At 42.8% G+C, this 25,904-nt stretch overlaps 1 protein-coding gene across 2 annotated transcripts in view; it reads right to left on the reverse strand.

Moving 5' to 3' along the window:
• The window catches only part of DOCK2 (dedicator of cytokinesis 2), a 2,042,522-nt gene that overhangs the window by 26,437 nt on the left and 1,990,181 nt on the right, over positions 1-25,904 (reverse strand). For both annotated transcript variants that reach the window (XM_078653374.1, XM_078653373.1), the window contains 6 exons: positions 23,817-23,903; positions 22,685-22,861; positions 20,524-20,607; positions 16,464-16,601; positions 11,016-11,143; positions 9,400-9,580 (listed from right to left, as the gene is read on the reverse strand). In XM_078653374.1, the coding sequence (XP_078509500.1) occupies positions 9,400-9,580; positions 11,016-11,143; positions 16,464-16,601; positions 20,524-20,607; positions 22,685-22,861; positions 23,817-23,903 (795 nt within the window). The remainder of the gene's footprint in view (positions 1-9,399; positions 9,581-11,015; positions 11,144-16,463; positions 16,602-20,523; positions 20,608-22,684; positions 22,862-23,816; positions 23,904-25,904) is intronic.

A 25,904-nucleotide genomic window follows, 5' to 3' on the forward strand; every position in this document is an offset into this window, starting at 1 on the left:
GCTGCGAGAGGTTTCATGTAGATGTTGAAGAGGGTGGGGCTGAGTGAAGATCCTTGCGGGACGCCGCAGATGACTTCGGTGGCCTCGGAGCGAAACGGGGGGAGGCGGACTCTTTGTGTTCTTCCGGCGAGGAACGAGATGATCCACTCCAGTGCCTTCTCTTGGATACCGATGTTGCTGAGGCGCTGGACTAGGGTGCGGTGGCAGACCATGTCGAACGCAGCGGAGAGGTCCAGGAGGATGAGGGCCACTGTTTCCCCCTTGTCGAGCAGGGTCCGGATGTCGTCGGTGGCTGCGATGAGGGCGGTCTCGGTGCTGTGGTTGGCTCTGAAGCCGGGCTGCGAGGGATCGAGGGATCCGTTCGTCTCGAGGAAGGCGGTCAGCTGTCTGTTGACGATCTTCTCGATGACTTTAGCAGGAAAAGGGAGGAGCGAGATGGGGCGGAAGTTTTTGAGATTGGTGGGGTCCGCTGTAGGTTTCTTCAGGAGGGCGCTGATCTCGGCGTGCTTCCAGCTCTCCGGGAAGGTGGCGGTGTTGAAGGAGGCGTTGATGATGTTCCGGAGTTGGGGTGCGATGGTGGAGTCGGCCTTGTTGAAGACGTGGTGTGGGCAGAGGTCGGTCGGAGATCCGGAGTGGATGGTGTTCATCGTGTGGGCTGTGTCTTCGGTGGTCACCGTGGTCCAGGTGCGAAGGGTGGTGGTGGGGGGCGTTGGTTCGACGGTTGGGTGCGTGGGTGGGGCGCCGAAGCTGTTGTGGATGTCGGCGATCTTGCGGTGGAAGAACGAGGAGAGGGAGTCGCAGAGGTCTTGTGATGGAGTGATGTCGTTGGTGCCGGTGCTGGGGTTGGAGAACTCCTTGACGATAGTGAAGAGCTCTATGCTGTCGTGGGCGTTGTTGTCCAGTCGTTCCTTCAGGGATTTCTTCTTGGTGGTGCGGATGAGCTGGTGGTGCTTGCGGGTAGCGTGTTTGAGGGCGGTCATGTTGTCGGTGGTCCGGTCTAGGAGCCAGGCTTTCTCGAGGGTGCGGCAAGTTTTCTTGGAGTCCTTGAGGTCGTCGGTGAACCAGGATGCCTTCTTGCTTCTGGGTCTGCTGGGAGGGTGCATTAGTGGCGCAAGGTCGTCGGCGCAGGCGGTCAGCCACTGTGTGAAGTTGCGGGCTGCTTCGTTGGGGTCCGTTGTGTTGGCGGGTGGGCTCTGGCTGAGGGAGGTGGTGAGTTGGTCTGCGGTGATCTTGCTCCAATTCCTGTGAGGTACCTGTTGCGGGTGGTGGTGGGTCGTGGATCTTTTGAAGCTGAAGTGGACGCAGCTGTGGTCGGTCCAGTGGAGTCCGGTGGCGTGGCTGAAGGTGATGTACTTGCTGGAAGAGAAGACGGGATCAAGCGTGTGGCCGGCGTAATATGCCAACTTAATATGCCAACTTCTAAAAGTGGCACTTCTAGACTAGACACAATCATGCCGCATACACCATTACGCAGCATTCAATCTCACGAGTTCACACATATCAAACTCGACCCTGCACTCCCCACACATCAGGAACTACCATGGGCATACATATTCCCCATTCATTTCTATGGGAGGGCAGGTCACTCATCACACATACACAGAGAGCTCATGCACTTTACACTGTACCACAGTGAAAAAGTGCGCAAAGGCCTAAAACCATCAACACTAGGTTCCAGAAACAGGCTAGGAAAAAGTAAAAAGTTTCGGGGTGAACCTGCCAAAAAGGGCCAGGTCCAACAAAGTGGTTTTATGATAATATAATTACTAAACACTCAATCCAAGCTCAATGCCAAGGATTGACAAATGTTGCATTAAGCTTGGTCACTAAAACATGCAGGTATAGACTCTTACTATCGGTTTGTGTCCAATTCACAGGAGCAAAATCCAAGAGTATATGCCCAGCCCAGCCTCATCCAGCCACAGACGGGCAAGGACGGACCCGCCCTTGGCCCGGGCTTTGCCCCGGTGAGCCCCCGCGCGTCCCGCGCCGTGGGAGCCCCTGAGGAGTCTTGTAGGCCTGGTGACTGTGTGACGCTCCTCTCGCGAGACAGAACTTCCATCTGGCAAATGGAGTCCCAGGCAGTCCGCGGTTTGTGTCTGGAGGCGTCTAGGGGCAAAGGCAGCAGGGCAGAAGTGACAGCCTCACTACAGCAGGCTGTGGCATAAGAAAAGTTCAGCAAACAAGGGCGTCCCGCGCCACGGGAGCCCCCGAGGAGTCTTCTAGGCCCGATGACTGTCTGACGCTCCTCTCGCGAGACCGCACTGCCCTCTGGGAAATGGTGTCCCAGGCAGTCCGCGGTCCGTGTCTGGAGGCGTTTCGGGGCAAAGGCAGCAGGGCAGAAGTGACGGTCTCACTACACCAGGCTGTGGCTGAAGAAAAGTTCAGCAAACAAGGGTCTTTGATCAGAAAAGCCACTTCCTGTTTTGAAATCCAGTTATTGACTAAGCCCTCTTCCACAATAGATGTGATCTCCTTCGCAATTTCCATGGTGGGGTCCTTTCTCAAGATTTTGTAGTTTCTTTCATCAGATTAAAGGTGCAGACATTCCTCAGTATATGTTTTCTCATCCAAGATGATGATGGCACCCCCTTTATCCGCTGGTTTGATAACAAGGGAGTTGTTTTCTTTCAGTTTTTGCAATGCTTCTTTTTCATTGTTGTTGGAGTCAATGAAAGGTCGTGCCTCCGGTCTCCGCAGGGCTTCAAAATCATCACTAGCCACCTGTTTGAACTTCTAGCATACCTACAGCCACCAGTTCAGAAAACGTGTGCGCATCCACGTCTCCCAGTATTCAGGTCTCAATTGCACAGTGCCAATCGGATCTCTCAAGTAGCGTTCGATGTACTCACTCGCGGGGAGGGAGTCCGGTTGACACTGTGCAATTGAGACCTGAATATTGGGAGACGTGGATGCGCACATGTTTTCTGAACTGATGGCTGTCGGTATGCTAGAAGTTGGCAACCGCCAGGCATTAAGCTGTTAAGTCACAGTGTGGCGTGCACTGACCCCTAGCCCTGAAGAAGTTGCCGATAAGTAGTGTTAGGCAATGCAACATGTTGGCTTCATATAAGTTAAAACGAAGAACGACAGTAGCCCTTTGTTTTTAATGTGAGCAGACACCCAGCAGTGAATACAATTGATCGTAGTGCTAGGTGTTGTCTAGCTCATTTTTAGTAGGTTAGAACCATACAATTCATGTACGGAGCTCTAACTCATGGGTCAGGTTTTTCAGATTTTTCACCAATTGAGTTAGACACATTATATGCACATTTATTTTTCAGTGGAAAGGTACCGATAATGGTAAGTGGAACACACTGATGAGTACCTATCAGTAGTTCCCTTGTGGTTGTTTCCGTGAGGTACCTTCCCACTTTCCACACACTTTTTCACACACTTTTCATGATGACTGGGTGTTAGGAACTGGTGGAGGAGTCACAGACACAGTCAGGATTGTTTTATATAGGAAGGGGATAGAAACACCCTGGAAGTACAGCAGAAGTATCGTTTGTACTATAAGTATCCTCACCAGGAAGGGAAGTGGATTTAAATGTCAAGTCGAGGTGGAAGTAAACTGCACACACAGGCACTGCAATGGCTGGCCTTAGACAGGTTTGAAAGGCTACTTGTGTGGGTGGCACAAGCAGTGCTGCAGGTCCACTAGTAGCATTTAATTTACAGACCCCTGTGTATATATGGAATACAACTTTACAAGGGACTTATACTTAAACTAATTTTGATAATCAGGAATATACCAATGTCACCATGTTTAGGGTAGAAGCACATGCACTTTAGCGCTGGTTAGCAGTGGTAAAGTGCCCACCATCCTAAGGACAACAAAAAGATACAGCAAAAAGTGGAGGTAAGCAAAACAAAAAGATGGGGGAAGACCACCCTAAGGATTGCAGGTTTACCAGTGTATGCTCTATCAACCTTTTCAAATCCAGGGGGCAATCTGAGATTTAACTGTTCAGTGGAATCTCTTCCTTTATTCAGCACCTTAGCTAGCAGTGGAATGTAAAGATTACATATATGTGGGAAGCAAATAATCCTGCTAAGTACACAACAATTCAAAACTCCTGGGAAAAAAACGGATGAAAAGCTAATTGTTCACCTGTGAGAGAGGAAGGGGCTGTATCTGGCATGTGTTGATTACTTACTGATAGTAATTATTGGTGTGATTCACCCTTCCTCATTACAGGACATACATTCCATCCTTCTTTTGTGATACTGCTGAACCATGAGTGTTTATTGGCAGATCATATTTAATAGCAGGGTTGTGGGGTATGTGCTCCCTTTGTTGCACTTCATGCCAAAGGGAACGGGCTTATAGAAAAGAGAAGGATGTAGTGGGCGAGAAAAACAAAGAGGTTTCAGATTAAGGAAAAGGGTGTCACAGAAGGATGAATACTTTAAAATATATATCCTTGCCTTGAGACGAGAAAGTGTGGATCAGATTAAAGATGAACACAACCCAAATAACACAGGTGTTACACCAACATTGCCTAATCCCGAGTTAAAGGTGTATGTATTATTCACAATACCTGCTACGAGTAAGCACCATCTTTTTAAATACTAAATATTGTTATAATTGTCTCACAGATATCTTTCGTAGAGAGGCTTGTGGCAGTCTACTGAGCAGTATTACTAGAACTGGCAAACAGCTTTCTCTGTAGAAACATATTTACTCTGAAACTCACTCTTGGCCGTCACAATCAACTGCTCAGGGTTACCTTGGTTTTCCAGTTTTTCCAAGCACCCAATACCCCAAAGCTGCTCCAACTTGGAAAGGGTTGAAGATTCACCATTTAAAAAACCACTGGGGCATATTTACAAAAAATGTTGGAGTGCAGCTGTGCCAAATTTGGCATTGTGGTGCTCCTACATTTTTAAAACACAGGGATGCACCATAGTCACAAGAATACGGTGCACCCCTGTGTTTTCCCTAGCGGTGGTGCAAGAAAAGCTGCCTAGCGTCACTGCAGGCACCCTGCCGCCATCTTGCAAGGATGCCTGCGCTGCAGGGACGATTGTTTATGTGTAGGAAGGGACACCCTCCTGCACATAAACAATCAATAATGGTGATTCGCTCTTGCTATGCCTGCTGCAGAATTCAGCACACATGGAAAGAGCAAAAAAAAAAGGAGACATTAATAATTTCTCCTTGTATCTCCATTCTAACGCCTGGTATTCCATGACAGTAGTTCTTGGCGCAGTCTCAGCCTTGTAAATCCGGTGCAGCATAAAACAAGCATTAGGAATGCATTAGGGCTCGGGTTTGTTTGAGTTAGAGATAATGGCATTGTAAATGGCAATGTGTTTTAGGCATGTGTTTTGGAGTGGAAGCATGTGGTGTGTGTTGGAGATATGTGTGTTGGATTGGAATGTTATCAATGGTGGCATGCTGCACTTTAACGCATTATCTTTAAAAGGTAAAGTGCAGCATAGTGGAATAGGTACTATATTAATTGGTGGATGCGTTATCAATTGGTGTGTGCATTGATGGGTGGTGGATGTGTGTGCCTGTAGGAATTGTGCAGTGATGGCTGTTGGTGTGTGTGTTTGGTGGAAGCATGTAGTGGTGGCTTGAGGTGTGTATGACTGGTGGTAGCGTGCAGTAAGAGCTGTTACTGAGTATGGCTGTTAAGCATACAGAGCTGGATGGTAATGCGTGTGGTTGGTGAAAGGGTGCACTGACAGCTGTTGATGATTGTGCCAATTGAAAGCTGTTGGTGTGTGTGTGTGTTTGGTGAAAGTTGCACTGACATTGTTTGTTGTGTGCGTGGGTGTTTAGCGGCACAGATGCATGGTCGTGTTTGTTTTTAGTGAAAGCGTACATTGATAGTTGTTGGTGTTTGTGCCTGGTGAAAGCATTCATTGACGGCTGGGGGTGTGTTGTTTTGTGTGTTGTTTTGTGTGTAGTGGTGAGTGTGTGGTGGTGAGTCTGTGGGGGTGAGTCTGTGGGGGTGAGTGTGTGGTGGTGAGTGTGTTGTGGTGAGTGGTGACGAGTGTGTGGTGTTGAGAGAGTGAGGTGTGTGTGGTTTGTGTGTGTGTTATGTGTGTGTGGTGTGTGTATGGTGTGTGTGGTATGTGTGTGTGGTGTATGTGTGTGTGGTGTTTTCTGCACACTCACACACTGCCCCTACACATTCACACACTGCTCACCCGCACACTCCCAATGTCACCCTGCATAGTCACACACTGTTTATCCTACACACTCATTCTGCACACTCACACAATGTGCACCCTGCACCCTTATACACTGTCTCTGCAGTCACTCTGCACTCACTGTCACTTTACACTCACTCTGCACTCACTGTCACTTGACACTCACTCTGCACTCACTGTCACTCTCGCACTCACTCTGCACTCACTGTCACTCTGCACTCACTCTGCACTCACTGCCACTGTGCACTCACTCTGCACTCACTGTCACTCTGCACTCACTTTGCACTCACTGTCACTCTCGCACTCACTCTGCACTCACTGTCACTCTGCACTCAGTCTGCACTCACTGTCACTCTGCACTCACTCTGCACTCACTGTCACTCTGCACTCAGTCTGCACTCACTGTCACTCTGCACTCACTCTGCACTCACTGTCACTCTGCACTCACTCTGCACTCACTGTCACTCTGCACTCACTCTGCAATCACTGTCACTCTGCACTCACTCTGCACTCACTGTCACTCTGCACTCACTGTCACTCTGCACTCACTGTCACTCTCGCACTCACTCGGCACTTTGGTGGAAGCATGTAGTGGTGGCTTGAGGTGTGTATGACTGGTGGTAGCGTGCAGTAAGAGCTGTTACTGAGTATGGCTGTTAAGCATACAGAGCTGGATGGTAATGCGTGTGGTTGGTGAAAGGGTGCACTGACAGCTGTTGATGATTGTGCCAATTGAAAGCTGTTGGTGTGTGTGTGTGTTTGGTGAAAGTTGCACTGACATTGTTTGTTGTGTGCGTGGGTGTTTAGCGGCACAGATAAATGGTCGTGTTTGTTTTTAGTGAAAGCGTACATTGATAGTTGTTGGTGTTTGTGCCTGGTGAAAGCATTCATTGACGGCTGGGGGTGTGTTGTTGTGTGTGTTGTTTTGTGTGTGGTGGTGAGTCTGTGGTGGTGAGTCTGTGGGGGTGAGTCTGTGGGGGTGAGTGTGTGGTGGTGAGTGTGTTGTGGTGAGTGGTGACGAGTGTGTGGTGTTGAGAGAGTGAGGTGTGTGTGGTTTGTGTGTGTGTTATGTGTGTGTGGTGTATGTGTTTGTGGTGTGTGTATGGTGTGTGTGGTATGTGTGTGTGGTGTATGTGTGTGTGGAGTTTTCTGCACACTCACACACTGCCCCTACACATTCACACACTGCTCACCCGCACACTCCCAATGTCACCCTGCATAGTCACACACTGTTTATCCTGCACACTCATTCTGCACACTCACACAATGTGCACCCTGAACCCTTATACACTGTATCTGCAGTCACTCTGCACTCACTGTCACTTTACACTCACTCTGCACTCACTGTCACTCGACACTCACTCTGCACTCACTGTCACTCTCGCACTAACTCTGCACTCACTGTCACTCTGCACTCACTCTGCACTCACTGCCACTGTGCACTCACTCTGCACTCACTGTCACTCTGCACTCACTTTGCACTCACTAGCACTCTCGCACTCACTCTGCACTCACTATCACTCTGCACTCACTCTGCACTCACTGTCACTCTGCACTCACTGTCACTCTGTGGGGCGGAGCTCCGAGCCGTCTTGTTACGATAATTAAATGGATCTGGGCTTGCGTGCTTTTTCTTGTAACAAAAAAAAAGAAAAGCGAAGCTGTGGGGAGAAAGCCATGCGATTTACCTTCCTCATCTCCAGGTCCGCTCACCCACACCCAAGAAATAAAACCGTATTATCAACGCAAAAAACACAGTGCCTTTGTGTGTCAAATGTTCGGTCATTGTCTTTGCAATAAAAGCGATACATGTTTTCCCCCTTAATTTAGTTGGTGTGATGAAAATAAAAATGTATTTCCTATGTGTTTAATAGCTGGCGAACGTTGTATTGCGTCTGTCCCTGTTGGCGCTGCTCACATGCCTCAAGTGCCAGGCATTGCACAGACATAATCTCGGAGTTATGTGAATGTAAAAGTACTTAATCAAGCGCAAACTTCTACCTGAGGGCCACTTACTGCTATCAATGGCGGGTCTGAGGCAGATCAGCTGAAAGGAGGCTTCTTGCTGAGCCCAGTGTGTGCTAGTCTGGCGGAAGAAGCCAGGGGAGTGCATGAGAGTGTGTGTGTGTCCGTGTGCGTGAAGTGTGTGTTGGAAATAGTGAACACACGTGTTTGCATGTGTGTGCACTGGTGAGTTCCAGTGAATGAGTGTGGGGTGCATGTGATTTTGTGTGTGTGTGTGTGTGCTGGAGATAGTGAACACATGTGCCAACACTTACACATGAAAGGATGCAGATGAACGCGCGCCCACCAAACTCACTGCAGACTGGTGAACGCGCCCCGACCATCTGGATTCTATTACCGCGGCACCCTGACAGCTCGTAATTGAAAATGTATTACACTCCCCTGCGCATAACCGCACAGAATATGCAGGAAGTGCCGAAACTGAAATCCATATGGCCTATTGCGTGAAGACTACAACAAACACAGCACCGCGAGGACCAATTACCATGCGGATGGCAAAAAAAACTACCGAAAAATCTCACGCACTGAGGAATTTTTACTACACTATTCTGAGCCCCGTAACAAAACGGCTCGGAGCTCCGCCCCACTTCTGACGTGCAGTGGAATGCCCATAGTAACACTCATTGCACTGCCCTTTGCCGCAGAGAACTGCGACGGAAAGGGGCACATTTACATGGTGGCGTTAAGCCATGCAAAGTGGTTTAGCGCCACCTTGTAAACATTGAAAATGGCGCTTCGCCACAACAACATCAAGAAAAGCGATGCCCTGGTGGCGATAGGAGCTTGTAAATATGCCCTAGCATATCAGAATGCATTAACTGTCCAGAACTCTTCCACTTTCTTTCCTATTACTCGCTGACTTTCATCTTGCCTTTGACCATTTGAGGCACCTGCTGCCTTTTGTCTAGGTTTGCTCTATAGAATTAACAGACAAACTCAAAAGCTTTACTTTGTCTCCAAGTAGGCTTGCAACATTGAGGCTATACTTTGACTTAAAGCTTGCACAAAGACACCTTTGGGATTGCATCATCTTTATGACACCATACGGTAACATTAAAATAACATATCAGAACATAAAACTGTTAATTGCACTTTTGATTTGAAGAACTTTCTGAACTTGAGACCTATGCTCTGTGGTAAATTACAAAGTGTGGCTTTGTGCAAATGGATTCTTTCCAGTTAAATAATGTCGCTCGCTTGGCTCACCCGATTGGCCTCTTTCAGGGTAAATTCATGTCCTGATTTTTCGCTGGCGATGATCGCACTGCTTCTTTTCTTTGCTCGCTTCCTGGATCGCCTCAGTTTCACTCCGTGTTCTGGGTCAATCTGCAGCATCATGTCAGTCTCCGCTTTAGCAGCCTTTGACCCCGGAACTTCTGACTCAAAACTATGGTAAAAAAGCACATCAACAACAGAACACTCAGACAAAATATTTTTATATTTTGATTAAAAGACCACGAAAGTCTCTGTGTGTTTATTACTAAATATTATCCCCCATCATTTCTGAAGCTATGGAGTAACACACTAAGAAATCTACATAATCACGCTTGAGAATGATGGTGGCTGCTCAGACATGGATCATTATCACTCAGCAAATGTTTTAAGAGGATGCCCTTAGTTCTGAGAATACACAGGACAAGCTCCCATATGTTTAATTCTAATGGGCCCCAGCAACATCCAAGCATGCACTCACAGCATAATGGTAGGCCATCGGTGGAAAGAGTGGGATAATTATACTGCAAGTGACAGGAAGAATGTGTAGGGTTTCAGTGACTATGTAAATATGGTGTTGTATTGTGCAATTTTCCTTAAAAATACCGAACTTTTAAAGCATCAGTGAGCTTATTTCTTCTTAATGAGGTGCTGGGGTTACCAGAATCCCATAGATTAGAGGTTTTTGTTTACTTCAATCTAAGCATGTATTTGTTCTTGTGGTGTGAAACTAAACTTTGTACTGCATGAATGCCTTTTGAATCAGTAGGTATACTCGTGTACATAAGGAATAGGTACATCTGGTGAGAATCATCAGAAGATAACAGCTCAGTGGCCTCCGAAACACGAAGGACATAAAAAAAGACGTGAAGTTAGTTGTGATGCAGCCAACTCAATTATGTTTTTATCTCCTTCACTGTTATTGATGAAATTAAGTATCAAGGCATGTAAGTTGGGAGGATTGTGAAAATAGCTGTGCGCTGCAGAAGAGATCGAGAAGATATGCACCAATTATACTTTTATATGTATGAGGAAATAGGATAGACAAGAAGAAACAACTGGACAAAATTAGCAGTGGCGGCACGTGCAGGTAAGCACGGTGAGGCGGGTGGTGGAAGTCAACATATAACGGGATAGTAAAACTAAAAGACAGATAAAAACGCTTACCTTGCGCTCACCGCATATTGCCGACACAGCGATGCGGAAAGCACAAGGTAATTCTTTCTATTTATTTGCTTATTTATTTTTGTTTCACTATCTCATCTATGTCGACTTCCACCACACCACCACCACCCCCGCCCATCCCGCTTATCTGCATGGGCCGCCACTGGAAATTAGCATTAGGAAGCCAGAGAACACCTGTGCGACAATTGATACAAGAGATAGATGCCATGCTTAACCACAACGGAAAATGCTAATAATGGCCATGGAGTAAATAGTGTATTAAGTAAATAATGTACCCCATTCCCATTCCCATTCCAAAAGAAGAATCACAAACAATGTCAGTAAGTTTCTGCTGGCTTTAGAACCTGTCCTGAGTTTGTTGGAGAGCATTCCATAGAACAATTAATTGCGGTCCCTAAGCTTGTCCTGAGTTATTCACATCTCACCTGTCCGGAGTGGTTTTAGCTGGCGTACCGAAGTCTGAGTTCATTGAAGAAAGGGATATAACAGACATCAGTCGATAAGATCTCAGCATAGATCTTGGTCTTCCCATTTTATGGTCATCAAAATCAGGCTTCAAAAAAGAATAACATTCCATGTTTAAAATTGTTGTGCTGATATTATAAAGCAAATGCTTCATGCAATAGCCATCACTTACGAGCAAATATCAAGAAAATGCTTCCATTCTAAGGTTTCTAAGGAGAGCAGTGTAACAATATATGCATCTCTGAAGCAGTAATTAAACAACTAGATCTCATAAACATTAAAAAGGCACTTATACATGTGTTTGTCTGCTTAATTATACTATAAAAAGGAAATCTCATGCTAATCATAAAAATAAAAAAGAAAGACAAAATGGAATTCTTATCAGTTCAGAGAGAAAGAGTTAGAGAGAGACTGTGGGCCATATTCACTAATATTTAGCGTTATGGTTATGTGACTTTTGTAGCGCAGCATTCACACAAAATGCTTGCAAATATTTACAAAACCACACAAGGGGCGTTTTGTGCCACCGTGCATGGCTTTATAAAGAAATTTAACACAATGCAGTGACTTGCTTTGCATAGCATTACATTTCGCTCTGTGAGGAGTTCCTGAGATGTGTGTTCTCATGCAGCCACCCACGGATTTCACTCAATCCCAGATTTGAAAGAGTTGTAAACCCGTGATTGCATGACATCCCAAGGCCTTTAACAGGATCCTCATCATTTCATTCTTCTATGTTTGCAGCACACATAGAAAGAGAAAAATGCCTCAAGGGAATTTTTGGGGGCTGGAAGGTATCCCTTCCTGCACAAAAACAATGCTCCTTATAACACAGGCACCCTTGCTGCATTATACAAGCGTTCCTCATTGGCACTAGGCTGCCTAAAGTGCGCCAGGGCTATGAGAGAGCAGAAGTGTGACATAATGTATTGGATATGGTGCATTTCTGCTCTGTCCTTGTCTTGCTGCTCTGCACTGCGTGAAAGGTTGGTAAATCGATCCCTGTGTCTGAGTGGGAGAGAGTAACAGATAGTGAGGGAGTGCATTTGAGTTGCAATATGTTTCAACAATTTGATATATATAATGTTATTTCTATTCTACCCACAAAGGGTTTCGCAGTGCTAAAAAATGTTTAACAAAAGAAATTCAGAATACAATCAACTGATTTATCAGAAAAGCCAAGCCTTAAATCCATTCCAAAATGTTAATTCATCTGAGGTGATTCCCAGAAAGAGAGGCATCTCGTTCCCCAGTTTCGAAACAAGGAACGAGAAGAAATTACCACCACTTTGGTTTTCGGGCATTCTCAGAGTTACTACCAGATAAGATTTTGTAGAAACTGTATTTGAGGGCAGTAATATTGCACCACATGGCCTAACAGACTTGGGCTTTTTGTTAATATAAATTCTGTACGCTATGCATAAGGCCATAAAATAAATGCACTATTTTGTACAGAAGAACTAAACTACAATCTGTTCATTCATTAATGAATCCTTATTATCACAGGTGTTGCTGTCTGTCTAGCACAGGCAATACATGTTGCCTAGGCCCTTGATAACGACCACAACATTGTTTTATGGCTGGGCCCATCCAATGATCTAGCCTCTGATTTGTTAAGGAACTTTGTTATGCTAAAAGCATGTATAAAGTAAAGCCCCGGCCCTCAGAAATGCCTCTTGGCACAAATGACAATTCCTCTTAAATCTAAGGGGATTATTTCAATTTGGCTGATGTCCTGTCTGCCCTATCTATAGTTGATACCTGTCTACACTTGTTGACTAGGACAGACAGAACATTTGCCATAATTTGCTGGATCGCCCGCATATCCAAAGTTAAAATAACCCCTTACTTCCTGCATTAGTCCAGACAAGTCAAGAGTCTTCAGCGTTTCAGCATAGTGACAGTGATATAATTGAGTAATCGTGAAGCTATTAAAAATAGATGTAATAATTATTACAAACATGGAAGGTTATCAAATTCGGTAACCATTGAAAGCAGACTTGATTGCCATCAATTAGTCAGCACTATGCAATCTCTATAAATTGAAAGCAATATTGTCTGCTTTTGGTTGCCACTGTCAGTTTGCAGAAGCTATCTCCAGGTTTGGCCTCACTCCGATGGTCAGGTCCATCGTGAAGTCTGTTACACACTATTTATCACTCGTGATCACGCTGCTGTTTGCCTCTGATTGCTCAAAGCAGTCATCCGTACTGGAGAATATTGCAGTCATTTGTCCTGTTTCCGTAGTATAGTTTTGGGTTCAGTGATGGGAAGCCTATATGCACTGAAACACACTACCAATCTGGTAGATTGTTCCTCCAAAAATACTTCAATCGTTTATGCTATCACTGCAACAACATAGAAAGTAACAAATACTTATGTTTGGACGTTCACAAACTAATCTTAGCTTCATTGCAGTCCTACCCATGATGTTTGAGTAGTGCTACAGTGCCTTGAAACACTTCCTGGCTGCTTCCCTGAGTAGTTGGACTCCTCACTTGCATTTTCCTACACACTTCTGCAATTCAAAGCCCAGTCATACACATTTAGTTATTGATGCTTTTTTCGTAGATTTAGTACTATTTGCCTGTTTAGATTAGTAGTCCCTGTGCCTTCTCATTTAATTTCAGATCATACCTTGCTGCTTGCATATGAATGAAGCTTTTTATATGATATTCACTGCATCACTTTTCAGAAGTTCAAAACTGTTAGCTAGATTAAGAAATTGAGCAATTCCTTATATTCTATTAAAATGCAGAGAATTGAGAAGTTTAGAGAATAATGAGAACGAAACATGACTCAGAAATTATGATAAAGTAAAGTCCACATTTGTAAAGCGCACAATCACCCGTAAGGGTCTCTAGGCGCTGGAGGCCGTCGGGAAGATTAAGCGAGCTATTGCCCAGAGTCACATGGTGCTGGGCTAATCTGCCGCCGGAGCCGGGGATCGAACCGTGGTCCCCAGATTCCAGTGTCAGTCGCCCTGGCCGCGGCGCCACACCTCTCCCCGCGCATTCTTCAATCTAAAAACTGGAGAACAGCATCTTTATTTATCTACAGAAAGTGGGAGCATAAATGGAGCTACCTCAGTATTAAGCAAATCCAAAATTAGAGCACTGTGTGACAGTTCCAGACAGTTGATTACCCATTTTGCCGAATTCCTTAAAAAATTCAAGATACTGTTACAAAATCTGAATATTCCCTTAAAAATATATACCAGCCATTGAATGGAAACCTGGGCTGGCTATCTTGGAAGAACGCTTATATACCCCTTAATTAGTGTTTTGCAGCAGTAAGACAAATTATTTTAAGAACAAAAAAACGAAATATGGGTGTGTACCATTTCAATGTGTAACCTGACCTGCAATTGAAGGCACACCAGAGTCAAGACTGGGCCAACAAAGGGCAATAGGCGGGGATTACAGGATAACAAAGACAGGGTCTCCCAAAAAAATTATGGACATAACAATTATAAAAAAAGGGCAAGTAAATGAAAACATAGGTAAGACGAGGAAGGAGGGGCAGAGAGATAGCTTATGAAGGATGGATCTAGAGAGCAGAGAGAGAATAGGGGTCAATTAGCTTTAGGATGACCAACACCCCACCAAAATGGAATGAACAAAAACAGAGTGTGTAAAAGGTGCCAGAAGAAGAAAACAAGTGATTTCAAGAGTATCCAACTGATATAGGCATAACAAGTGGCAGTTGTATGGCAACTTGGTGAAACTAAACTGAGCAAATAAAAAATCTTAACCGCAAAGGGCTTTCATCAGACTCGGTTCATCTGTTTTCAAGAATAAAACAAAAATGAATATACAATTTTGTCAGGAAGGATTTGACAGACATGGCTTAATTGGAATGGATTTTCCTTGTATTCATATGCAACTAGCATTAAAAGACAACCAGAACTCTCGCATCTCCACTTTTTTAAACTGCTACTCTGCTTAGTTGTTTTCTTGGGAACTTTATAAAGCATTTCATGCTCTTTCACCTCCTCCATAAATCAATCTTCATTCCATTCCACCATTTCAGATTGAGATCTGAAAGACAATTGCATTTTAGAAGGGAAAAAAGGAACTGCTGTGTGTGTACAACATTGAGGGCCGATTACGATCTCGGTCGGAAAGCCTCCGACTTTAGGTCGGAGGCATTTCAACCAAAATCTTCGGTTTCACTTCCGACTGCCTAATTACAATTTAGATGGTCAGAAGTGAAACAGGCCCATCATTCCAGCTGGATTCCGATGGGATCAAGGACCCTGTTGGCAAGTCAGAGACTGGCCCATAATCCATATGGACAGCGTATTGCGCAATCCAGATTACAATGCTCAGTTTCCGGTAGGCTTCCCATGCCGGGTACTCCGACATGGAAAGCCCATCAGAAAGAGCTTTTGTAGGCCCCTAGCAGGGCTCCCTTCAACCAGAGGCCTCCTGTTGGTGCCGGGGGGCATCTATGGTGCCCCTCTGTTCATCCCTGCACCGTGTGGCAGGCACTGTGAGGTACCAGTCACACGGTGCAGGGATGAACACACTCTTCCTTTTCTGTATGGGAGCTTGTGCTGTGGCCCGTTTCTGACCACAGCACAAGCATCCATTCAGAATAGTGAGCTTGCGACTCCACCATGTGCAGTTGCATCATAATTTGGCAGTCGGAACTGCCGACTGGCAGTCAGTTGGGCCTGTATCCGCGACAGCGTCTGCCCAACATTGTAATAACGCCGTAAGGGTTTAAAGCAGGTCTTTTTTCCATTGTAGTTGGATGGCCTTTTAGTACTTTTAACTGAACAGAGAGGATCAGCTTTAAGTCTTGCATAGGGTTTGTGTTCCTCCTCTCCATCTATGTATTCCTGTGAAATGTACACAGTACGAGCACAAGAGCCTACCAAACATATATAAATCCCATTCTAGATAACCCTGTAGAATGGAAACCGTTGCTTGAAGCTCACTTTCTATTTTAACGATTTGCATGAAGAAAATGCTGAAACGGCCTCTTTTTACCCTCAATGAGAATGTTATCATCTGGCATCACCGTGTTCTGACGTAACGTGAAAGTTATAACACTCTGCAGTTAACATCAGCCATCACGTTATAGAAAACACAGCAAGAAAAATAGAAAACATATTAAGATGCAATATCATAAAAAATACATAAATTTTCAACGCAATAAAAGAAATCCCCCTTTCTGTAGTAAAACTGGGCTTACATTTAATTTTTTGAGAAAATGCTTCTTCAGAAGGCCATAAAAGAGATGAACAGTACCCTAAATTTCATAAATTGGACAAGCAAATAAGTATTAGCTTATGCATTAAATACCTTATTTTCCATGTTTGAGCAGTAAGAATCTACAAAAAGGAAAAAACAGCTAATTGATATACATTCTACGTGAAAAATAAATTTGAGAAGCCATACCAGATCTCTGGTTCCATACTCTTTCTCCACTTTGTTTTTTAAATGCTTAAAACACTCTTCCATCCGATCATGAAAAGGGCGGAGGACATCACCCACTCTTTTTCCATGGATCTTAATGCCAGCACCAAGGAAAGGTATCTGAAAAAATATATTTAAAAAAAAAACCTGAACAATATGACTTATTACGAATGACTTTATCGATCATTTACATATTCAATAAAATCCCCCCACCATATAATAAAAGGCTAAGTCATCTAGAAGTTTTTTGATCATATAGAGAAATGAGCAGAAGGCGGAGTTCCTTTATCAGACCATGGGACTCAGAGGTGACTTGCAATATCTTTTTAAAGTAAGTCTGTGGGTATTTTATTCCTCATAAAACATGATCACACCATCATCCTCCTACCAGCTGCTTAAATGCTTGGTGTCTTGAACTTTCATATAAAAAAGTTTAAATGTTTGCAGACATGAAGAATAAAAGCAACATCTGCAAAGTTAAATTATGCACACCAAAAAGCAGTTAGTAATTTGTTGAAAAACTGGCTACCTGTGAAAAAAAGGTTTGCTTTCAAAGCCTTGTTCTCTACACAGTATTGGTCCAGTTGCCCTTAGGCAACGCTTTAACTGGTATACACCTCCGAGACTCTTACGTTCCTCGGGCTTGAAAAATATTGTGGTGCCCAATTTCAGGCTTGCCAGTTGGGGCGGTAAATGCTTTGTGGCCATTACCACTAAATTGATGAACTGAAAAAATTCCAGACATTTCTACAGTTCAGGAAAGAATGGCTCTTCTTAAACCAAGGTCACCTAGGACCCATTCTGCCTTGCTGACCGTTCGCATGGAGCACAGCGCCAAGACACCTTGCTATACAAAACTTTAAAACTTAACATAATAAAAGACTATTGGAACCAGTTTAACACAAATCTGGTTTTTAAAAAAAAGTCTAGAGGGCAAATTGAGTAATAAGATGCTGAGAGATAATTTCCTTTAATGAATTATATTATGCACAAATTAAAGATGCTGCCATAAATCTCTTGTTTGTTTTGATCACTATTCCTTTGAGAAACACAGATCAGAGGAATCAAAAGTGTTTAAACTGCAGCTGTTACGATGCTCAGTGGCATTCCTTTTACCTTGGCGGCTGGCTCTGGTAGGGAGTATTATTATGTCACAACTTAACTGTAATAATCTATTACAGTTTAGCATTGCACGCCGGTTCCTTTTTACAGGTGACCAGATATGTCACAACTCAAATGTAAAAAATAGATTAGACTATGTTCAAACATTTTCAGTCTTATTACAAGAAAACTATTTCTTGTTAGACTGACCTTGTTTGAACAAGGTATATCTTTATTATCTAGGATAACATTATCAAAAGTAATTCTTAAAAGCCCCAAATTAATTAGGACATCTCAATGTATGAGCACTGCCCCCACCCATGAATCAATGAAGGGTGTGTTAGATTGAAAACACTGAAGTATCTTCTCTTATATCAATCAAGTTCACCCAATGTTCAGGTCTGACTCCAATCCCCATTTCAGTACATCTTCTCCTCAATACATCTTCTGTCACCCTTGGTAAAAGACTGCATTTCCCGGGTCCTGCAATCTTATTGTTGAGATGTTATTGTGCCTCTTCTGCAGCTTTGATGTCAAACAGCAATATCTCTGCAACAGCTGATATGATTTGGGATCCCTACCACCCGATGAAGCATATTGAAACTAATGCCAATACCTTGATAATTCAAAGTGTGACCCTACAAATGTTTCCAAGTCTGATTTGACTGTTGAAGAAAGTAGTAGTTTAACTCATGTCCTTTTGTATTATCTGTAATTATTGATGTCGGAACTCCACTCCAATATGAGCATGCAATTAAAATGATACATTTGAACCATGCCAATTGGTAGATTAAAGCAGATGCAATACTGAATTTACAATACACATACCTGATAAGATGTGATTTCAAAAGATGAATATTTACCACTTGTTGTGGGAATACACATTACAACAAGTTATTATCCTAGATGACGATATGGACACATTTCTTTAAACACAATGAGCCCGATTCACAAAGGTAAAGTTAAATGAAAGTCTAACTTTATGAATTCAGGTATTCACAAAGGACATTTACTACTCGTAAATGGCTTTGTGAACACTGAAAGTTGTATAATTCGACTTTCAGTATTCACAAAGGGCATTTACAAGTAATAAATGCACTTTGTGAATACCAACATTTGTGAAGTTATACTTTCGTCTAACTTTACCTCTGTGAATTGGGCTCATCTATTGCATTCACTTGGTGGGTTTTCATGCCCTTTTATTTGACACCACAAATCTATGGGGGCTTTTCTTCCGAGTACAAGTTAATCATAGGTTCTGAAAATCACAGGCAATGCGCTATGTTAAATTATTTTAAAATATTGGATATTTCATAGGGAAGAAAAGTGGCACGAAGCATAGGCAAAACATATTATGGGGTTGTTACTGGGAAACATGTATCATGAACTCTTTTGTGGAAGGTAGGAAAAGTTATGGCTGTGAATATACTGTCAAGTATTTACATAACATTGGATAAGGTGTTTCTTCAATCCACCTCGTAATAAGAACCTAAGAAGTTAATGTTTAAAAGTACTAAGCAATGAAGACCAAGTATGGATTCTGCATGTTAAGAAAGTAATTAAAATCATTAAAGCACATCTTAATATTAGATTATATTTAAGGCTTTCTGGAGCTACCACCTGCCCTTATCTGGACTGAAAGAATAGGGCATTTTGGCCACAGGATTTAAAAATGCAGGTAAGTGCACTTTAGGATTTCGATAATCAAAGCCTTTGTCACGGCATAGACACCATTACAATTCATTCCTTAGATACAGGGTGATCCCCACCACTTATATCATTGACAGAAATTATAGACAAGCTTATGCAGCAAATTACTCGACATTCTGCAGAGAAGGACACATCAGCACATTATAAACAAGACGGAAACTAAATCAATTCTGGGCAATGATATTGCATGTTGAATTATTGTTTAGAACATTTAAGGCAGATTGCATCTATCATAATTAACCATATTCTAATATTGAGCATTTCAATAGAAAGCAATATATAGCGCCCTAGTGGGACATAATGATTAATATATAAGCCAATTTTATGGATTAACAAAAGTGCCATGACATGGTAATACATTTCTGAACCTAAATTTCATGTCAGACTTCCTTCAAATACCCATGTTTTGCCCTAGTGGGCTTCTATAACTGAATTAAATAAATCAACATTCCAGCATAATAATAATAATAATAATAATAATAATAATAATAATAATAATAATAATAATAATAATAATACTAATAATAATAATAATACAATAAAATATTAATAATACAACTACATTACAAATTATTAACAATCATTTAAAAATTAAAATGAGTGAATATATGTAACTATATATATGTGGAACCTAATTAAACAATTACAATTAATATAAAATCAACAAAAATTCTATTTTTAGATTTTTTTAAAATACGAACTTTGAAGGAGTCAGATTTACTACGCTCCTTAAAACTGTTGGCAGCCTTTTTGACTCAATCAGTGGATTTTTTAATCATCGCAAGTTAGAAATTATATAAACAAAGTTAATGCACAAGTCCACTGGAGAACAAGTTAAACAGTACAACATGCAAAGTGGCAGAGCCTTTTCAGAAACAACCAAATGCCAAGACAAATCATGCTGAAAAACAACATTGTGACACCTCCTCCATACAAAGGAGAACTCGGTTGCAAGCAATTCATTTCCAATCACACTATCTAACCTCCAGTGAGCCCTGTCCTAACTTCTTGCGAGTAAAAGATGAAAAAAACTAAACTTCGACTGAGAATGGAAAACAAAATAATAGAAATGGCAACACGACAAAGTAGACAACTCATTTCAGCTGCTCAGCAATGCCATGGCTGTAGATTCAATCAGTTTTTGTGTTATATAAGGCAACAATGAAAGAACTGGAAAACGAACACAAAAAAGGCAATCGTTATAAAATATACAGCTCTAAATTGTTGTTACCTGCCAAGCAATGAGGTCCTTAAGTCTGTTCAGCCTATCGTGGTCTTCTGGATGTTCCTTTGTATATTCAGCTGTAAAGAAAGCCTAAGGAGAAATGGAGCAAATTAGTTCAGTCTAGCATTCACTAATTTTCTGTAAAACCTTTTTGATGCAAAGAGAAAAGTTGCATCAGCATTCTAGATCTCCATTTTACCACCAGGCTACACTTGGTGGTAATTTGGTGGTATTATACCAGCAGGTCACGCTTAACTGCATTCTTAATCAGGCCCAGCCAAATTAGTGCTTAGCTCATAATAGGTGCAACATCAAACCAAACATTATACTCTTAGTATATGAGAGCATGTCCAAAGACTGGTCACGAGTGATGATCGAGGAAGAAGACCTGTCTGACGAGTGTTTGAAATTTTGAATAAATGCAAACATTATAGCAACTAAAAGCAATTGGTTTGTTTCAGGTACATCTACTTTGCAAGCTAAAGTGTTTAAAGTGACTTTATATAAACAAAAAATATCTTCATGATTGCCTATTCTTTGACTTTTAAGTGGGTCTTGTGATATTCGTGCAAAGGATACATTTGAATTATTCATGGAGGTTAGTGCTACTTTCACTTGTAAATTAATATTAATAAATGATAAAATATTACAAAATTAAAAATAGAGAAAAATAATAGAAGGATGCGCATAGAGAATAGTATTAACACACATAAAAGAGCCTGAGTAGGTTTAAAGACCTGCAGGGACCAACTCCCCTAAACAAGAAGTAACACGTCACAGCAAGGTCCCGGGTCTAAAATAAAAATAAATCAGAAGAGTGCTGGAGTATCCCTTTTATAGGACGATTCCCCTCACCCACTTTAGGTGGCATGCTTCATCATTGGGAAACCTGTTCGCATTGCACAACTAGTCACAATGCATCCTACAACCCCCTCTCTGAGATGGAGGAGCTCAGGGATGTTTTCAGTGTTTCAAAAGAGGTCTCCTAAAACCAATAGATAAGCAGGGTGTGGTGAGGAAGAAAAAGAAAGATAGATGTGTGTGAGAGATAAAATTAACTCTAGGGTAGGCCAAAATGTTTTATTGCGGCATCCATAGGTTAGGTCTAATACCAAGAACTATGGGGGACATTATGATGGTGGTGAACCCACCATCGGCAGCCTGTTGGTTGTGGATTCAGTGCCATCTCAAAGCACTTTTCCGCCCGCCAGATTACCATGCCGGGCGATGTGCATGGCGGATGGAAAGTCCGTCCGCCACGGGTCCGAACCAGGCACTCATTACGATTGCCTGGTGGACCCACCCGCATCTATAAAATGGTGGGGGTGCCTAGCAGGCACCTTCCACCACATTATGTTGCTGCATCCCCGTAAGCCTGTGTATGGCGGTTTAACCACCATTCACAGGCTGGTGGGGACGTTCTTTAGGGCCCCGCTTGTGCCGGGGGACTTCAGTTTTGCACTGCGTGGTGTCTGCCGCGTAGTGCATGGAAATGCATACAGTGCCTTTCGAATATTGTGGCAGATGCTGCAGTCAGATCTTTTTAGGAGACCCCTTTTGAAACATTGAAAACATCCCTGAGCCCACATTGTGACCAAATTTGCAATGCAAGGAGGTTTCCCAAGGATGAAGCATCCCACCTACAGTTGGGTGAGGTGAATCATCCTGTAAAAAGGATATTCCAGAACTCTCCTGCTTTATTTTTATTTTAGACTCAGGAGCCTTGCTGTGTTTTGTTACTCATAGAGAATAATATGCCATTATTTTAGTGTTGTCATACTATTTTGATTGTTTCAGATGACTTTTGCCAGGAACTGTGAAGTACTCCGGTACTGCACTTCGTATCTTTAGCTGCTTCGCCGCAGCGTAAATTCCGACGTGGTGCAGCGGAATTTGAAACATGCGCAGATCCGACGGCCCCCGGCCGTTCGACGCACACACCCACCGTGATGTCGGACGGCCAGGGGCTGTCTGACACATGGAAGAGGTTAAAAACTCCTATCTCGATCTATGAAGAGATCTGCGCATTGTAAAATATTTAACACAACTAAATGAATAAAAAAATGTGCTCTGTGAGAAATAAACTGGACCTAAAGTTGCAATCATATCTTTCAATGTTAATTAAATGGATGTAGAAAGCTGTAGAGAAACCGCTCCTTTGTCTTACCTTTTCATACTTAGCAAAACCTCCCATGACAGCCGCATCAACTATTCCATTGAGAAGCATGGACAGAGGGTTTATAGGCAGATTGTCGTCTCCCTGGTACTGGTTAATGAGCATTAAGATCTTCTCATTAGTAGTTGACATGTCTTCAATAGCGTTTTCTAAAGGACTGATGGTTGTCTACAAAAATAAAGGTATTGTAAAATGTTAATTATACACCGTTTCATATTAGCAGTAAAGTAATAGCATACCAACCTTCATAAATTCTTCTAGTTTAGACTTTTATATAGCATTGTTCCATGTACCTTTAATCACTGTCAAAACTTCGGAGCAGTGTTTACTCTTTTAGCTACCCTTTCTACAAGCCTTTTACAAATAATAGCCATATTTCCTCTTGGTGCTGCTTATAACTCATTAAAATTGTTAATGGATACACAAAAGAAGAAAATAGAAGCATAGTCGTTGGTGTGAAGGGGGTGGCTGTAGAACAGCTACGTCTCCATAGATGTCCTGGAAGCTGCTCCAAGTTTAAGTGGACTAAAAGGAAGAAACAGAGAATCTCAGGACTGCTGGCAGGAAAAACAATCTGGGCCCCTGCTGAAGTTGGTGGGGAATAATTTGGAGTCTTTATGAAGCTTTTATTACAACTGGGCATAAGCTCCCTTAAATTCTTCTGAAACGATAGGCCTAGTGCGATCATGAGCAAGAGTCAGCCGGACCTGGAGTGTACATGGCAGTGAGTGCGATGAATCAGTCTCAGCAAAGCAGCAGCAGTTACCCAGTTAACTGGAAACGAGCATGAATGTGTGACTCATGGGGAGCATGGGATCTCTCTGAGATTATATGTGTCTGTGCCTACACTATATCATGTTCCTGAAGTCCTACAAAAGGTCTTATTGCTGTGCTGGAGCCGGTTTTTAGTGACAAGTCTTTCAGTACAATTATAGCATAGGGAAATTATATTGCTCTCAAACACTGAATTCCATTGGGCACAGTTGTGGAAGAATGTTTTTCATTGGACCCAAAGCTCCAAGAACAGCCATGTAACATATTATTGCAAAAGTCAAACTGAACTATCAATGGATGCATGCCATTCATGCCATATTGGACATAATACCATATCATATGTACATACATGCCCCATAGATGTCACTTCAAACCAAGGCAGGATTCCTGGAAGTTTATATGCTGTGACAAAAGTTGTTCTCTCAATCCACATGGACTGTAAAATAAACACAGAAATTACAACGTCAAACATTTCGTGTTGGCAAAAGATTTTTAATGCAATCTCAAATGTAATTCTGAAATATAATATGCTCGTTGTGTTTCCTTAAATGGGGGTTAGGGAGGATGTGTAAAGCAAATTTGCAAATATTTGCATTAAAAAACAGAACAAAAAGAGATTAACATTATTTAAACTATTTCAAATAAATTGCACACTTCGGGACATATTTCCAAAGCCCTATCGCTACCACAACATCACTTTCAGTGACGTTGTGATGGCAATAGGGAACCCCGCCCTATTTACAAGGCAGTGTTAATCCACTTAATGTGTCATAACGGTGCCTTGTAAATAAGGCACCCTTTCGTGTTAGACTTAGCATGAAAGGGGCAGGCAATGGGTGTTCTGGTGGCCGTTCCACCGCAACATCCATTCATTTTGACTCTGCCCCCTATTTCCAAGGGTGGCGGAAACAGGAGGCAGCGCCAAAATTAAGACCTGGTCTCACACAGGCGAAATTAGGAGAAATTATTTCTTTCGCCTCGTTTTTGCTGTTTCCACAATGCCAACAATTGTTTATATGCAGGAAGGTCCCCCTTCTTGCATATAAACAATCATTTTTAATAAATGCCTGTCTTGCAACTTCTATGTGTGCTGCATTAAGCAGCACACATAGAAGTTACAAAATTGCATTAAAGATTGTTTATGTGCACATGAACAATCTTCCCCTCAACACAGGCACCCTTGCACTATGGTGCAAGGGTGCCTGCGTTAGCGCTAGGCAGCTCAATTTAGGACCAGTGCAGGGGGAAACGCAGGGCTGCACCATGTTCTAGTAAATATGGTGTAGCCCTGTGTTTCTAAAGTGATGGAGAATGTTGTTAGACATTTTGGCTTAACGACACACTTTGCCACTTTCTTGTGGATGTATGACATTACAACGCATGCTTTTACATCGCATGCCTTTACAACGCGGTATTTACAACGAATACCTTTACAACGCATAGTGCTTTTAGGCGCTGGATAGTGAATTGTTTAATTTACTATTCCAACTCCAGTCCCCGTGGATAGTAGGGAAGGTGTTGGATAGTACATTAAACCTATTCCCTATCCTAGAGCGCCCCCCAGCGCAATGCATTGTAATGGTTTGCGTTGTAAAAGTTGCATTGTAAAGGCACTGCGTGGTAAAAGTTGCATTGTAAAGATTGTTTACTCTTTCTTGTGAATATGCCCCGTGGTCCCTTCAAGATCGAGAACAGTAATACAGTATTGATGTTCTCTGACTATAATCCTGCTGCTCAATATACGAGGGCCTCCATCTTTGAAGTTAAAAGAGCACGCACTGAGAGAACAAAATTCCCTGCAAAATTAAAAGTAATGATTGATGGTATACTCATTTTTTTACTGATCCATCGGAAGTGTGAGATTAGCTTGAATCATACAAACATTGAGAGAGGTCAGAAGGCGCAAATCACGCATCTCTCCCAGAGTGTTAGATACCTCCCAGATCACAGACGATGGAAGATAAAATGACAGCAGTGATGACTGCATCAGCAATTTGACACCAAGGAAATTCAGATGTGGAAAGTAATAGAACATCAGATCGGTGGACCTCTGATTCAGAATTGGAGGCTGTAACTTAAGTTAGAATGGGACTGGCTCCAATGCCCAGGGAGCCATGGGGAGTTTAGAAGGTAGGTGGGGCGGGTGTCTTCGAGTGGAACAGTGTGTTCATACGGGTTCTACATATGGCACTGGGATGCTCAAGCAGTGGAGGCCCCAGAAATGGGAGATGGAACACCTACATGTGTTAGATACAAAATAAAGTCTGGATTTACTCCATGGGTTGAGGGAACATGGGCCCGGACACATAGGGAGTTGTACATTCTTGGCACATCACCTCCAGATGGCTTTGATTATGTATCAAAGGCTATAGGCTAACTATGCCAACTAAAGAAAACCAGGTCGGATGGATAGTTGTTACTGCTCTGCTCTGGGAGC

Source organism: Lissotriton helveticus, chromosome 7 (genome assembly GCF_964261635.1).
Source record: "Lissotriton helveticus chromosome 7, aLisHel1.1, whole genome shotgun sequence".
In the NCBI taxonomy this organism is placed as follows: Eukaryota; Metazoa; Chordata; class Amphibia; order Caudata; family Salamandridae; genus Lissotriton; species Lissotriton helveticus.